Here is a 13,217-nt window from a genome sequence, read left to right as displayed (position 1 = left end):
GCTGTTGCTGTACTTTGATGTCGTACACCGATCGATCTGCACAGTGCCGAACACACCTTAAATCTGCAGTGGTCAGGTGGTACAGCGGCCACATGGTACAAGTTGTAGCTCTTAGAAACTTACGAGCTTACATGTTGTAATTACAAGTTCTGCAATCACGTGAAGGCTTTTTACAGTTCAGAATCGTTACAGTAAGTACAACATGCCACCTTTAAAATGTGTAATAAGGAGGCATATGTGTGATGGCAGAATGCTAATAACAGAAATCCAGCAAATGTTTTGATAATAATTGGTAAAACAATCATTCATCTGACAATATTTGTTCAAGAACGTGTTCAACTGGAAGTAGGACATATTGAGTTTGTTAGTAATAACCCATGATGCATTACCCCATATAAATAATTCAATACTCTGTGATATTGTTCAAAGCTTTTGTTGCAGACTCTGTAATGTTTTCTCATTTTTACTGATATTGACTTGTCTGCATATATTTCCCTGATACGTGTTATTTATGTGTTTATCTTTTAGTGGAGGTGAGTCCAACAGCGAAGAAGAAACCTGAACCCGAGGCGGAAAAAGAGAAGGAGAAGAAAGAAGTCAAGGGAGATGATCCACAAGTTGCAGGTGAGATTGCACATCATTTAAACACTGTTTTTCACACAGAATAAAGAAGAATTGCAGAAAATAAGAGCTTAGATTTATAAGACCAAAAAAAAAAAAGGTGATGCATATATTTTATGGTATAATACTTTATATTATTCAGCTTAATAGCAGGGGATGATTATAAATTAGCCATATGTAGTTTGATTCCTCCGAAAAGTGTAAACACTGAATTAAAAGTTGATAATCGAAACATCTGTGTATAATAATTAGTGTGACCGGTAAAATCTGATAGTTGTGCATCTTAATAATGGCTCCAATATTGTATCTGATACACTTCTACCACATTGCCTAAGGTTTTTTATATTGTGAATCTGGTTATTCCTCTCACTGATAAGGCCAGTAATGATTTATAGATACTTACAAGTGAAATTTAAGTTAAAGTGAAAGTTTAATTAGATGCGGAAAGTTTTCTGGCATGTGCGACTTGATAACCATAACGACACTGATCAAAGGAAAGCTGAGGAGTTGGTAAATTAGTTCATAATGACAAGAGTCTATCAGTGAATTCTAATGGACTGAGTGTGATTTGTTCACTTTATGAAGGAATTATGTTTGTGAGAAAAGCAGTGCAGTACAGCCTAAAACTTATTTGCACACTTAGGCCATTAAAAATGAAGGTCATTAGATACATACAAAATATTAAATCGTGTGGCGTCTGCAAACAAATTCTCAAAATTCTCAGAAATTGACTTGGCTTTTAACCTGATAGTCTTTAGTTAAAGAAAATCAGAGAAACTACTGGTATAGTTCATCTCATTAATATTCTTGACATTTTCCAGGAAGTCTGGAATCCGGAAATTGTCTAAATACGTCTCGGTTTTGAATTTTGTAAAAAAAAAAAAAAAAAAATGCTTGAAGTGAAGTCTTTCTTAAATGCTATTTGCTGTGAACTTTTGTTATCTAATGTAATTGCATTCATAATGACATTCAGCAGCCCTCCAAAGTCATTACAGGCTTCCTATAAAGGATTTGAGAGCTTGGAAAGCTCTATTCTTGTCATCAAAGATGTGACAGCCAAGTTTTTCCTTCTTCCTGTTTTTATTTTTATTTTTATTTTCTTTGATTGTGTATTGATTGATTGTTCTCTATGCACTTCATATCCGTGGTGAAATATTAAATGTTCTGAAAAGAGTCAGCTGGAATGGCTGGTTTGCAACTTGGATGCCAAGGAATTTCCTAGTCTCTCAATTTGTCATGAAAATCCTATTAGTAAAGCCATTACAGGTTTTCAAATTTGACATTTTGTGTGTTTAACCGTTTTTGTTTTTTTTTAACTCGCCAAACGTACAAAGCGCTGATGTCTTAATACAAGCCTACTATCTGTGACCACAGCCTTATTAAACGCAGACAACTTAAAGCTGAAAACAAACACACAGTGTAGTGTTTTCTCACAGGCATACGCTGTCAAAAAGCTGTCAGTCATCTGAGGCAGTACGAGAGGGCAAGAAACAGCTGTCATGTTCTTAATGTTCCAAGTTTCATACAGGAGATCAAGTAGTCTAATGCACTTCTCCTGCATTTGGCAGATAGTAAATATGCCGTGTGTGTGTGTGCGTGTGTGTGCGTGCGTGTGTGTGCGTGTGTGTGTGTGCGTGTACGTGTGTGTGCGCCACCTTAGGCAACAGATGAGCATCATCAAGGCCCGCTCTCTCCTTTTGCCATTTCCTTGATCGATTACTCAGCCTCAGATGAGGCCGTTCTCCTCTCACTCTCGAGGGCAGGGCTTCAAATTTGTCTCAGAGCCCCATTATTAAAAATGATAACTGTAATCTCACCGGCTGCCGGATCTGAATGAGGAAATAAAGGGACGGTAATTCTGAACTGGATGAATTATGAATGGAGCTTTTTGAGAAGTGAGCAAGTCGGAAAGGACAATGTTATTGGATTAGTATTGTTTTTTTTTTTTATCCGTTAATATGTTAATCTGTCTGGTTCTGTCAAGGGGAAGAGAAAGAGGATAGCCCAGGAAAGAAGATGCTGACAGGCCAGACTGATGAAGCAGGAAAACTGATGGAAGGTAAGACCAGTATCATAACCTCATTAAAGAAAGGGAGAGAGAAGTACATGGCACATTTAAAGCTTTACAGGCCAAATTACATGTTTTTCGTTGTAAGAACTATTAGATTTGTTTCATAAACTATAATGTATAAATGTAATATTATTTCTCAAATATAGTTCTTATATATTTCTATAATTAATTGAAAGTATATTGGTCCCAAACTACCCCATGCTGTGAGACAGATTAATTTAAATTAAGTTTAATTAAAATTAATTTTATTCATTATATATATTTAAATGGATTATTTTTATTTATTTATTTTTCCATTTATTACATTTATGTATTAACGTATTATAAATATTACATCTATAATATGTCACTATTTTAGATATATATTATAATTTATTATTACATGGCTTGGTTGAATTGTAATGCAGAATGCTAAGTATAAAACACCGTTGCCATGAATAACAGAGCGTTGCTATGGACACAGGATTCTAACCGCAGAGACGGAACGGACTATTTTCTTTAGCGGAAGCAATACAATCGGTTTTAAATCAATAAACTCCTTTTTAAATCAATATTTTGTGACAAATTATTGATTTATTTGGTTGGTAGCCATGTAACAAGTGGGATAATGTAGAGCGAGGCGGTTGTTATAGCGAATACAACCCCGACAGGCTGATCAGGAAGCTTACTTATATATTATATATTTATTCATTATTTAATATGTTATTTAATATTTATTTCCAGAAAATCAGGGTTTATATGTTATTTATACAAATTTTGGTAACGTTTCCAAAAAGATCTCTTAGAAAAATAAATGGAAAATAAAGATTTTCTTTCATTTGTTGAAAAAAAAACAATTTGTACTATGTTCATGGTAATTGAAAGTGTAACATTATGTCTTTATACAAAGCAGTTATGCATAACCGGACTATGTATAGATGAGGTGTGTCTGCCACGTGTTCACACATTCATTCAATTATGCCCACTATTTGTGCACACAAAACTTGATTAAAGTGTTATGTACACAGATAATGGGTAACGATTCCCATTTAGACACAAGCGACAGACTAATACACGCACAAACACACACACACACACTTACACAAACACGCCAGTACCAGATGTTAAACACGGAGAAGATGAGATCGATACAACATATTTAAGAGGATAAAGCCAAGCTCGTCACCTCACCATACGGTGCTTTTAACAAACACACGCTCACATTCACACACAAAACAGCCTTCCATAACACCTCAGCCGAGTGTTTCTGAGCGCTGTTGGCACATGGTCATTAGGGCACTGCTGCCAATTTTATGCAGGTGTGTCGCTTGTGTAACTTGTAAAGTCTAATGGTTGCACTTGTTAGCATTGGCTCTGAATAAAAGCATCTACTAAATCAGTGACTTACATGGCAACAAGTCCCACAAATAAGAAGCCCTCAGCTCGAAAGGCTTGTTTAGAAAGTCTGCATCAATATTAAAAACATAAAATTGTTTGCTCAAGTACCTAGACTTGTGTACTTTTTCACGTCCAACTTATTCACATGCTTTTCCCTTGAACAAGCCCTGTACGACTGATTTGATGATTTTGTGAAATATTCATAAATGAAATAAATTTCTCTTAGCCTGAAGGCACTTATGAATAAGTCTGGCTTTGCTAATGGAGGGTGTTTTTTTGTGCCGTGGTGTATTGGGCTCCTGCGGTGGGAGTCGATATCGCCTCTTCGCCCGTGTGCAGGTGAGATTTACTGCGACGGCTGCTGAGCCTCAGTGGCTCTGAATCCAATCAGAGTTTGTCTCCTCATCTCTCACAGTCTGCCTGATGAAGGTGGGGGTTTTCACTCGCTTCAAACCGAGGTTTGGCCTGTTTCTGCATGTCATTTTTTGATTGCATCTTGAAAATCGCAAGATTTATTTTGCCTGATTAAATCTGATATTGCAGTGATAGTGTGAATCGACCACAGACTATCACACATGATGGTTGGAGAACAGGTGGATCTTAGATCGGTGTAATGTTGTTTTTGGAAAGCTTAAGAATCCCTTGCTGTTTCAGATGCTTGTGTCTGCTTAGGACTTCTGGCAGAAAGAGAGTTTTGAGTTTTATGTGTAGGGCAAGCTGTAAGGCAACAAACAAGATATGTGCTGGTGTATCGGTTGATAAAGAGGGTAGAAGTTGTGATTTACATCATGTTAAAAAAATAAATAAATTGTGATATATTATTGAATATAATTTATTATGCCTTATTTTGCCTATTATAAGTAAGGGATAATCCACAGCTAGCTGTGCATTAAACAATTTTAATGCACAACGTGGAGGTTTGCAGCTCAATATTTGACCGGAAGGGTAACATTTACGGTTATTTCGGTTCGTTAGATCTCACATTCTGCCTGCTTTGAATCAGACACAGAGATAAAGTAGTGTTGTAAGATTTCATTTATGTGAATGAATGAATGAATTATAGCATTTATTTGAATTCATTATCGAGAGAGTGAGAGAGAGATGCGTATTTGCGTCTGTTCAGCATCTCTCTCTATTAAGAAGAATGAGAAATATCATGTAGTGATTCAGTAGGTAGCAAAGCTATTTTATTATTAAAAGTCACTGAGCAGCGTTGATAAGTTTCTCTGCTCCTGAATGTTTCTGAAATATAATGTAAAGAGAAATATAATGTAGTGATTCAGTTGATAGCGAAGCTATTTTATTATTTAAAGTCGCTGGGCAGCGTTGTTAAGTTTCTGTGCTTCTGAATGTTTCTGTGTGCGCGAAGCTCGATCTCCGCTCTCTGTGTTTGAGTGACGTATGTGTGTGCGAGCTTCAGTGAAAACAGCGCATTAAAGTCCACATGAAATCAAAATTGACCATACTTACTTTGTTTGCCTAAATTGATCGTTTTGTGGTGAACAATTCATCCATGCAAGTCAATCCACACGAAAACATTTTTTGGCTTCATAATCTTTAATCAAAATCTGAAAATGCCCCTCCCCTCTGCATTGGAGGACCTTCCCTGATGACGTAGACTTGACGGCTTGGTTTGGGAAACGCTTAACCACTCCCCTCAAACCGTTAGTCTGCTATGAGCAGAGATGGAGAGGAGGAGCGCTAGAGTAAAACCCTGCCCTCTGTTCAATATTCCTTTTCACTGGGAAATACGTCACAACACTGGAGAAAAGTCGTTTGCAACTTCCGGTTCACGCGGACTTTAATATAGAAACAGATTTGGAACTACCTGTGCATTAAATGTTTTTATTGCACACCTTCAAGCCAAGAATTGAGAATTCAGACAGACCTTGGTACGTTGTAAAAAACAGTATTGAAATATACTTAGTACAACTAATGCTGTAATCAGCACTTCAAGGGCACTCTTTTATTGATTGTACCGGTCTGGTGCTTTTTGTTTCAGTGTTTTCTGCTTGTAACTGCAGATCTATTGTTTTTCCAAAATACAAAAAAAAAAATTGTATATTGTTATAAACAAAAAAAAAATTCTTATTTCAAATTGAGACATATCAAGCAAAATTTTTTCTGTGGCATCCCTATCACAAACGTGAATGCAAATGCTTCACACTGGATAGAGTGACCTTCATATATCTGTTCCATTGGAAGAGTGGAAGAGTTATTATTTATAGAGCTCATTATAAAGAGTTGCTTTATTTGCTGCTACATGTTTGATTTTCATATACCAACAGTTAGTGAAGTTTGTTTCACATCTTAGAATCATTGAAGCCAGTGTTGTGTGAGGATAAAAACTTGAGAGGCGACAAAATGGAAAGAGAAGCAGAACGTGCTTTCGCTCCCGTTGTCTCTCGTTCTCAAGCACAGTGGGCAATCAGTCTTTCAGTGAGAAGAAGACAGTTCAGATTTGTTTCATTTTGGACACTTTTTTTTAACTTGTTCTTTTACTCTCTCCAACCCTTTGTTTTCTGTCTGATGTCATGGTGAGTCTAAAATGGAGTAGTTTGCCAGCTTAACTCTTGGATATCAGTTAATATTCATAATTTCCTATCTCACATCCTCCGTAGTGAGATCACACGGCACCCATTCTCGTACCCATTCTTTTGCCTCTCCAAAAATAATTTCTATTCACTTAGGAAATCATCAAAAGAAGTCATTGTTTATTTAAGTGCTATGCTCACTTATTTATTTGTTTACTTCTTCTACACCCACAGGAATCTCCATGTAACGTTGCCGGGGTTTGGATCTGCTGGGTTTTTGTTCCTTGTGTATTAACTATTGATTGCGGCCAAGTTTTCGAGGCTGCGAGCGACTAGGATGGCGTCATGTGTGAATGGTGAATGGTGAACTCCTGGTGAATGTGGCCTTGAGGCAGAAACCCAACAGTATCCTCTGTGGCCATCTGTTGCTTGTGTTGAAGCCCTGCACATTTCTAGATTCTCAGTTCAGTAAAACCCACCGAACAACAAAGGAAAGCAATTTTGCCAACTTCTAACATTTAGCCATCATCAGACACCATTTTTTTCTTTATTATTCACATTGTTTGAGTTAGTGGCCTATTCTCATTTTCCCCCAGTCTTGTCCCCGGCAGCTATATTTATTTTTCAGCAGCGTGACAAAGCTTTTATGAAAGTGCAGCTTTTCCAGTAATGATCTGCCTTTTCCACTTAGTGGCAGTGTAGTGCGACAAAGCATTACAGGATTTGTTACATTCTTTTGCAAGTCAGATTAATTCTGTTTAATCAGTTTGTTTGGACAGTTCATGTAAATTAATTGATTAAAAAAACAACCAATTCTTCTTTTTATTTACCTTATGTAGCGACGTGGAAGTAAGCTTTTTTCTGTGAATGTGCGGGCACTTCCGATTCATTAGCCGCTATAGTAAATAACTGGAAGAATAACTAAATGCAACAATTGGTGAAATAATTGTATTTTTAATGCGCCTAAAAACCAGTGTTTATGATTACAATAATAATTGAAAATAATATGATAACAAAAAATATAATCATGTAAATAGTTATTATAAAAAAGTGGTGTCTTTAGCTTCAGAAATGTTTTTATGTAGCTTTTTTTATGTACAGTAGCAAATTCAGCATTATTATGTAGCCAATTATTGCATGGACAGCACTACTCTCCAAGTGTGGTCTTCCTGTTGTGTGAAATGGGAGACATTGACCACTCGAGTAATCTGTTTCTAGTAGAATGACTTGAGCGAGGTCACACTTCTTCTCTCCATTGTGACTTTCCTTTGGATGCACCCCTGTTGAGCAGCTCCTCTGATCCGCCATCCATAGGCTTTACATGGTGGAGAGACAGGTGGAGGCAACTGCCTTTTTAATTGGCTGTTTAAATGCGACTTCCCTTGTTCTGTTTGTGTGCCAGGGGAGATTGTGGAGGTGAAGGTAAAGCTCAGAGAGCTTCTGTCAGCCCGTGGCTAGGGCTTATCACAGCACAATTAGCTATTGCCCTGGGCTCGTATATCGCAGCGGTCTTTGAAAGAGCTTGGTATTTGCCAAATTTTCTGCATAAATGCAAATATTCTTGCAGTGTGTCTTCATCCTGCCCTAAAACTGTCCTCGCACTTTGCTTTGGAGCAGGGCAGAATGAATAACTCAAAGACAAGAACAACATGCACTTCAGCAACCATGTGTTTTGTACATCATCTGGGTTAGTTTGTGCGAATGTAGCCTCCCCGGAGCTGTAGCTTAGTGACTTGTTGTGCGACAAATGTGATATTGCGCTTGTACAGCAGTTTGACGGCATTAGTGAGTAAATAAAAAAACAAAACAGCGGAGTGTCTTTAAAAAAGGTTCCTCTTTATTCCCTCTTTTGTGCGAAACTACTTCCTTCCGCCACCGATTCAAATCTCAAGTTGACAGTTTAACAGTTGAGCCCAAGTCTCTGTTACTAATTCTAAAACTTCACTTTAGACCTAGCAATGAAGGAACATTGAAGTCGCTTCATTGAAGCTTATTGTATTATGTAGAGTAGAGTATTGTGAGAGGGATATCGACTAACCGAGTACATTACTTGCATGGTCAATATTATATTCATAATCACAAAATTTGTTTGAATGCCCGCTGAGGAACATTGACCTTTTAATGGTTAGGGGGGATTTCCCATGACAGCACTAGTGGTTTCAAAAACAACATCCTTGCTTCAGTTCCCTTCAATATATATATATATATATAAAAACTTTGCTACTGACTCACTCATAAAGACAGTCTTTACTGTCATCTAATGGCGCTTAGATTTCCTACTTTGTGCAATAGGAAATAAACGCAAGCAAACACTTCCGTCAAAAGTAAAAAGCAGCGTTATAGTACAGGATTTCAGTTAAATAAAAATATAAAGTTATGAAACGTACCTTTGCCCTTAGCCAAATCGATTTGCTCGAGAACAATAAATAGATTAATAATCTATTATTAACGTTTCCATGGTGGTACTGGTAGAATATTGCATGGCTGGAAAAGGCTTTTAGCCAATCAGATTTGAGAACCAGAACAAACTGTTTACAAAAACACATGAAAACAATCCATATTTTGAAAATCTGATATTCTGAAATGATATGTTAATGAGCACAATAGTGTGTTTTGAATTGGATCTGCTATTTTTTCAGCGTGTTGATTGAAGACAGGCTTTATAGAAACCGAGCCATATAACAGCTTTCGGGCTGAGGCGCCACTGTTGTATGATTTCACACACACAAATGACCATCATGAACCCACTTCAGCGAACACAACCATCTGCTGATGGACCCTGGACTTCAAACACACCTGATCTGACTGTCATTTGTGCCCCAGCAGAGCACCCAGAATGCATTGTGCGCGCTTTCCATTATGCAGTCACCTATGGCCCACAACCCTGTTAGCATCAAAGCAGGGGGAATGCAGGAGAAGAGGAGTCCTACTCAAATAAGCTGGAAGGAGCATGGCTCTCACACTGTGGCTTTGAAGATCTTCTTTTGATCAGCGAGCTCGTCCCTCCCACAGCCCTCCAGACGGAGTGAGCGAAGAATGTGGAGGCAGGCTAAATCACAGCGAAAGTGAAGAGTTGCTGTGGCACAGGCTGCAGAGCTTATATTTGATAATGGCAGTTTTGTTTTGCTCATGCCTATTCATTTTGTCCCTCTCACACATCTCTCTCCCTCTCAGACTGTGCAAAGGTGTACAAAATCCATTAAGAAGTCACATTGAATTTAGACGCTTTAATGCATATTAAACAAAAGGAAATAGTGAGAGAAGTAAAGCCAATGACAGTTTGGCAGGAACAGGAAACTATGTGACAGTCACTTTGAAAACTGGTTCTGCTGATAGTATTGCTTCTTTGGAAGGTGTTTTAACCTCTTTTCTGTTATAATGACCGTCATGTTCAGAATATTCTCTGTTTCTCTTCTCTGTGTCAATAGACTCAACAAAGACAGACACCAGTCAGGAGCCTGCGGATCCAATGGAGTTTCATGGTATGGTTTCCCAACCTTTTTTGTGTTATATACCTCAAAGCACCTCAAATGAGTTAACTTGGTTAACTCATTTGTTATCATGGGCTTTGAGTTAAAAGCCCATGATTAGAACCCATCATTTTTTACATGTCAATGAGAAGGAAAACATATTTTTACATGTACGTTTTTTTGTCGTTGAAGGAAATGAATACTTTTTTTCAGCATGGATGCATTAAATTGATCAAAAGTGATAGTAGAGACTGTTGTGTTCTGTCGTGAAAACTTTTTATTCATCACATTTTCAACATTGATAATAATAAATGTTTCTTGAGCAAAATCAGCATATTAGAATGATTTCTGAATAATCATGTGACACTGAAGATGGAGTAATGACGCTGAAAATTTTACAAATTACATTTTAAAATATATTAAAATAGAAAACGGTTACTTTTTCTAAGCAAATGCAGTCTTTGTGAGCATAAAATACTTCTTTCAAAAACATTAGAAAGTCTTACCAACCCCAAACTTCTGAACAGTAGTGCATGGGGTAAATATGGATTACATACAGTGAGGAAAATAAGTATTTGAACACCCTGCTATTTTGCAAGTTCTCCCACTTGGAAATCATGGAGGGGTCTGAAATTGTCATCGTAGGTGCATGTCCACTGTGAGAGACATAATCTAAAAAAAAATCCCAAAATCACAATATATGATTTTATAACTATTTATTTGTATGATACAGCTGCAAATAAGTATTTGAACACCTGTCTATCAGCTAGAATTCTGACCCTCAAAGACCTGTTAGTCTGCCTTTAAAATGTCCACCTCCACTCCATTTATTATCCTAATTAGATGCACCTGTTTGAGGTCGTTAGCTGCATAAAGACACCTGTCCCCCCCAAACAATCAGTAAGAATCCAACTACTTACATGGCCAAGACCAAAGAGCTGTCCAAAGACACTAGAGACAAAATTGTACACCTCCACAAGGCTGGAAAGGGCTACGGGGAAATTGTCAAGCAGCTTGGTGAAAAAAGGTCCACTGTTGGAGCAATCATTAGAAAATGGAAGAAGCTAAACATGACTGTCAATCTCCCTCGGACTGGGGCTCCATGCAAGATCTCACCTCGTGGGGTCTCAATGATCCTAAGAAAGGTAAGAAATCAGCCCAGAACTACACGAGAGGAGCTGGTCAATGACCTGAAAAGAGCTGGGACCACCGTTTCCAAGGTTACTGTTGGTAATACACTAAGACGTCATGGTTTGAAATCATGCATGGCACGGAAGGTTCCCCTGCTTAAACCAGCACATCTCAAGGCCGTCTTAAGTTTGCCAATGACCATTTGGATGATCCAGAGGAGTCATGGGAGAAAGTCATGTGGTCAGATGAGACCAAAATAGAACTTTTTGGTCATAATTCCACTAAAATTGTTTGGAGGAAGAAGAATGATGAGTACCATCCCAAAAACACCATCCCTACTGTGAAGCATGGGGGTGGTAGCATCATGCTTTGGGGGTGTTTTTCTGCACATGGGACAGGGCGATTTATTGCGAGATTTTGGGGAACAACATCCTTCCCTCAGTTAGAACATTGAAGATGGGTCGAGGCTGGGTCTTCCAACATGACAATGACCCGAAGCACACAGCCAGGATAACCAAGGAGTGGCTCTGTAAGAAGCATATCAAGGTTCTGGCGTGGCCTAGCCAGTCTCCAGACCTAAACCCAATAGAGAATCTTTGGAGGGAGCTCAAACTCCGTGTTTCTCAGCGACAGCCCAGAAACCTGACTGATCTAGAGAAGATCTGTGTGGAGGAGTGGGCCAAAATCCCTCCTGCAGTGTGTGCAAACCTGGTGAAAAACTACAGGAAACGTTTGACCCATTATTGCAAACAAAGGCTACTGTACCAAATATTAACATTGATTTTCTCAGGTGTTCAAATACTTATTTGCAGCTGTATCATACAAATAAATAGTTAAAAAATCATACATTGTGATTTCTGGATTTTTTTTTTTTTAGATTATGTCTCTCACAGTGGACATGCACCTACGATGACAATTTCAGACCCCTCCATGATTTCTAATTGGGAGAACTTGCAAAATAGCAGGGTGTTCAAATACTTATTTTCCTCACTGTATAATATGGATTAGTATTTGTGACCATAAGAAGCTGTTTGAAAACATGTTTCCTTTGAGTGGTTTAATATGTCTGTATATCGTTAAAGTGTTTGAATGTGAAGAACTTTGCTTTCTATATTCTCACATCTTTTCCCAGCAAGGTCTAAAGGTGCTCATGCATCCTATTTTCTGCTGCTGAAACTTGTGCTGTTGAATATAACCTCATGCCCAGGAACACGCGGTGGGTCAGGTTCAAAAGCAGTCCACACATTATGCTAAGTCACTCGATAAGTTTTCACAACAAGCCCTGCTACCTTTGACAGCCGCGTTTAGTTGCTCTTAAGGTCGTGGCAAAGGGGATGCCCTCTTTTTCTTACTTCCTTCACATTTATTGTTGTTTTTCCTTTTTTGTGTGTGAGTTTTATGGTTTTGAATCATCATAGCTTTTGGACGTGTAGTCATTCCCATATAATTTGAAGCAGAGAAGAGTAAAACAAAGAGAAAGTTGTACTTGCACTCTAACTTCTTAAACACATTATTAAACATATAGTTCTCTCCCAAAAGAATATTTTTTGACCACGCTCTAAAGATATTTGATTGGTTTGTGTGATGAACAGACTGATATTTAAGTCAGTTTATGGGATGATGTTCAATTTGAGTCAATTCAGTTAATTGGTTGTTCCGGTTCACAAAAGCAGTCTGAATGATTCATTTATTATCAGACTAATCTGGTTCTAGACTCAAAGATATAGCTCATTGGTGTGTAAATTATGACAGAATTTTAATCTTTGGGTGAACTATTGCTTTCAGCTCTGAAAACACACTTTAGACTCATGTTACATTATGATTTTATCATATGGTTTTTAAATAGACAAGTGATGTATTAAAAAAAGGCTGCCGTTCCCCTCCCTTTACTGCTTAATGTACTTTACTTATCTGCCACAAACCTCCCTGCTCAAATCTCCTCAGCGCTTTCAATGTGACCCTTAAACCAAGCGACCCCATGTTCTCTTTTCACATCTTTTAAAAGGTTTTTTT

The 13,217-nt window shown here is 37.9% G+C and overlaps 1 protein-coding gene across 1 annotated transcript in view; it reads left to right on the top strand.

Annotated features, from left to right (window-relative positions):
• The window catches only part of macrod2 (mono-ADP ribosylhydrolase 2), a 598,881-nt gene that overhangs the window by 571,832 nt on the left and 13,832 nt on the right, over positions 1-13,217 (top strand). The window contains exons 15-17 of the mRNA XM_081351444.1: positions 529-624; positions 2,606-2,680; positions 10,032-10,085. Coding sequence (XP_081207570.1) covers positions 529-624; positions 2,606-2,680; positions 10,032-10,085 — 225 coding nt within the window. The remainder of the gene's footprint in view (positions 1-528; positions 625-2,605; positions 2,681-10,031; positions 10,086-13,217) is intronic.

Source organism: Scardinius erythrophthalmus (assembly GCF_964197995.2).
Source record: "Scardinius erythrophthalmus genome assembly, chromosome: 21".
In the NCBI taxonomy this organism is placed as follows: Eukaryota; Metazoa; Chordata; class Actinopteri; order Cypriniformes; family Leuciscidae; genus Scardinius; species Scardinius erythrophthalmus.
This window is presented reverse-complemented; position numbering and strand designations above follow the sequence as displayed.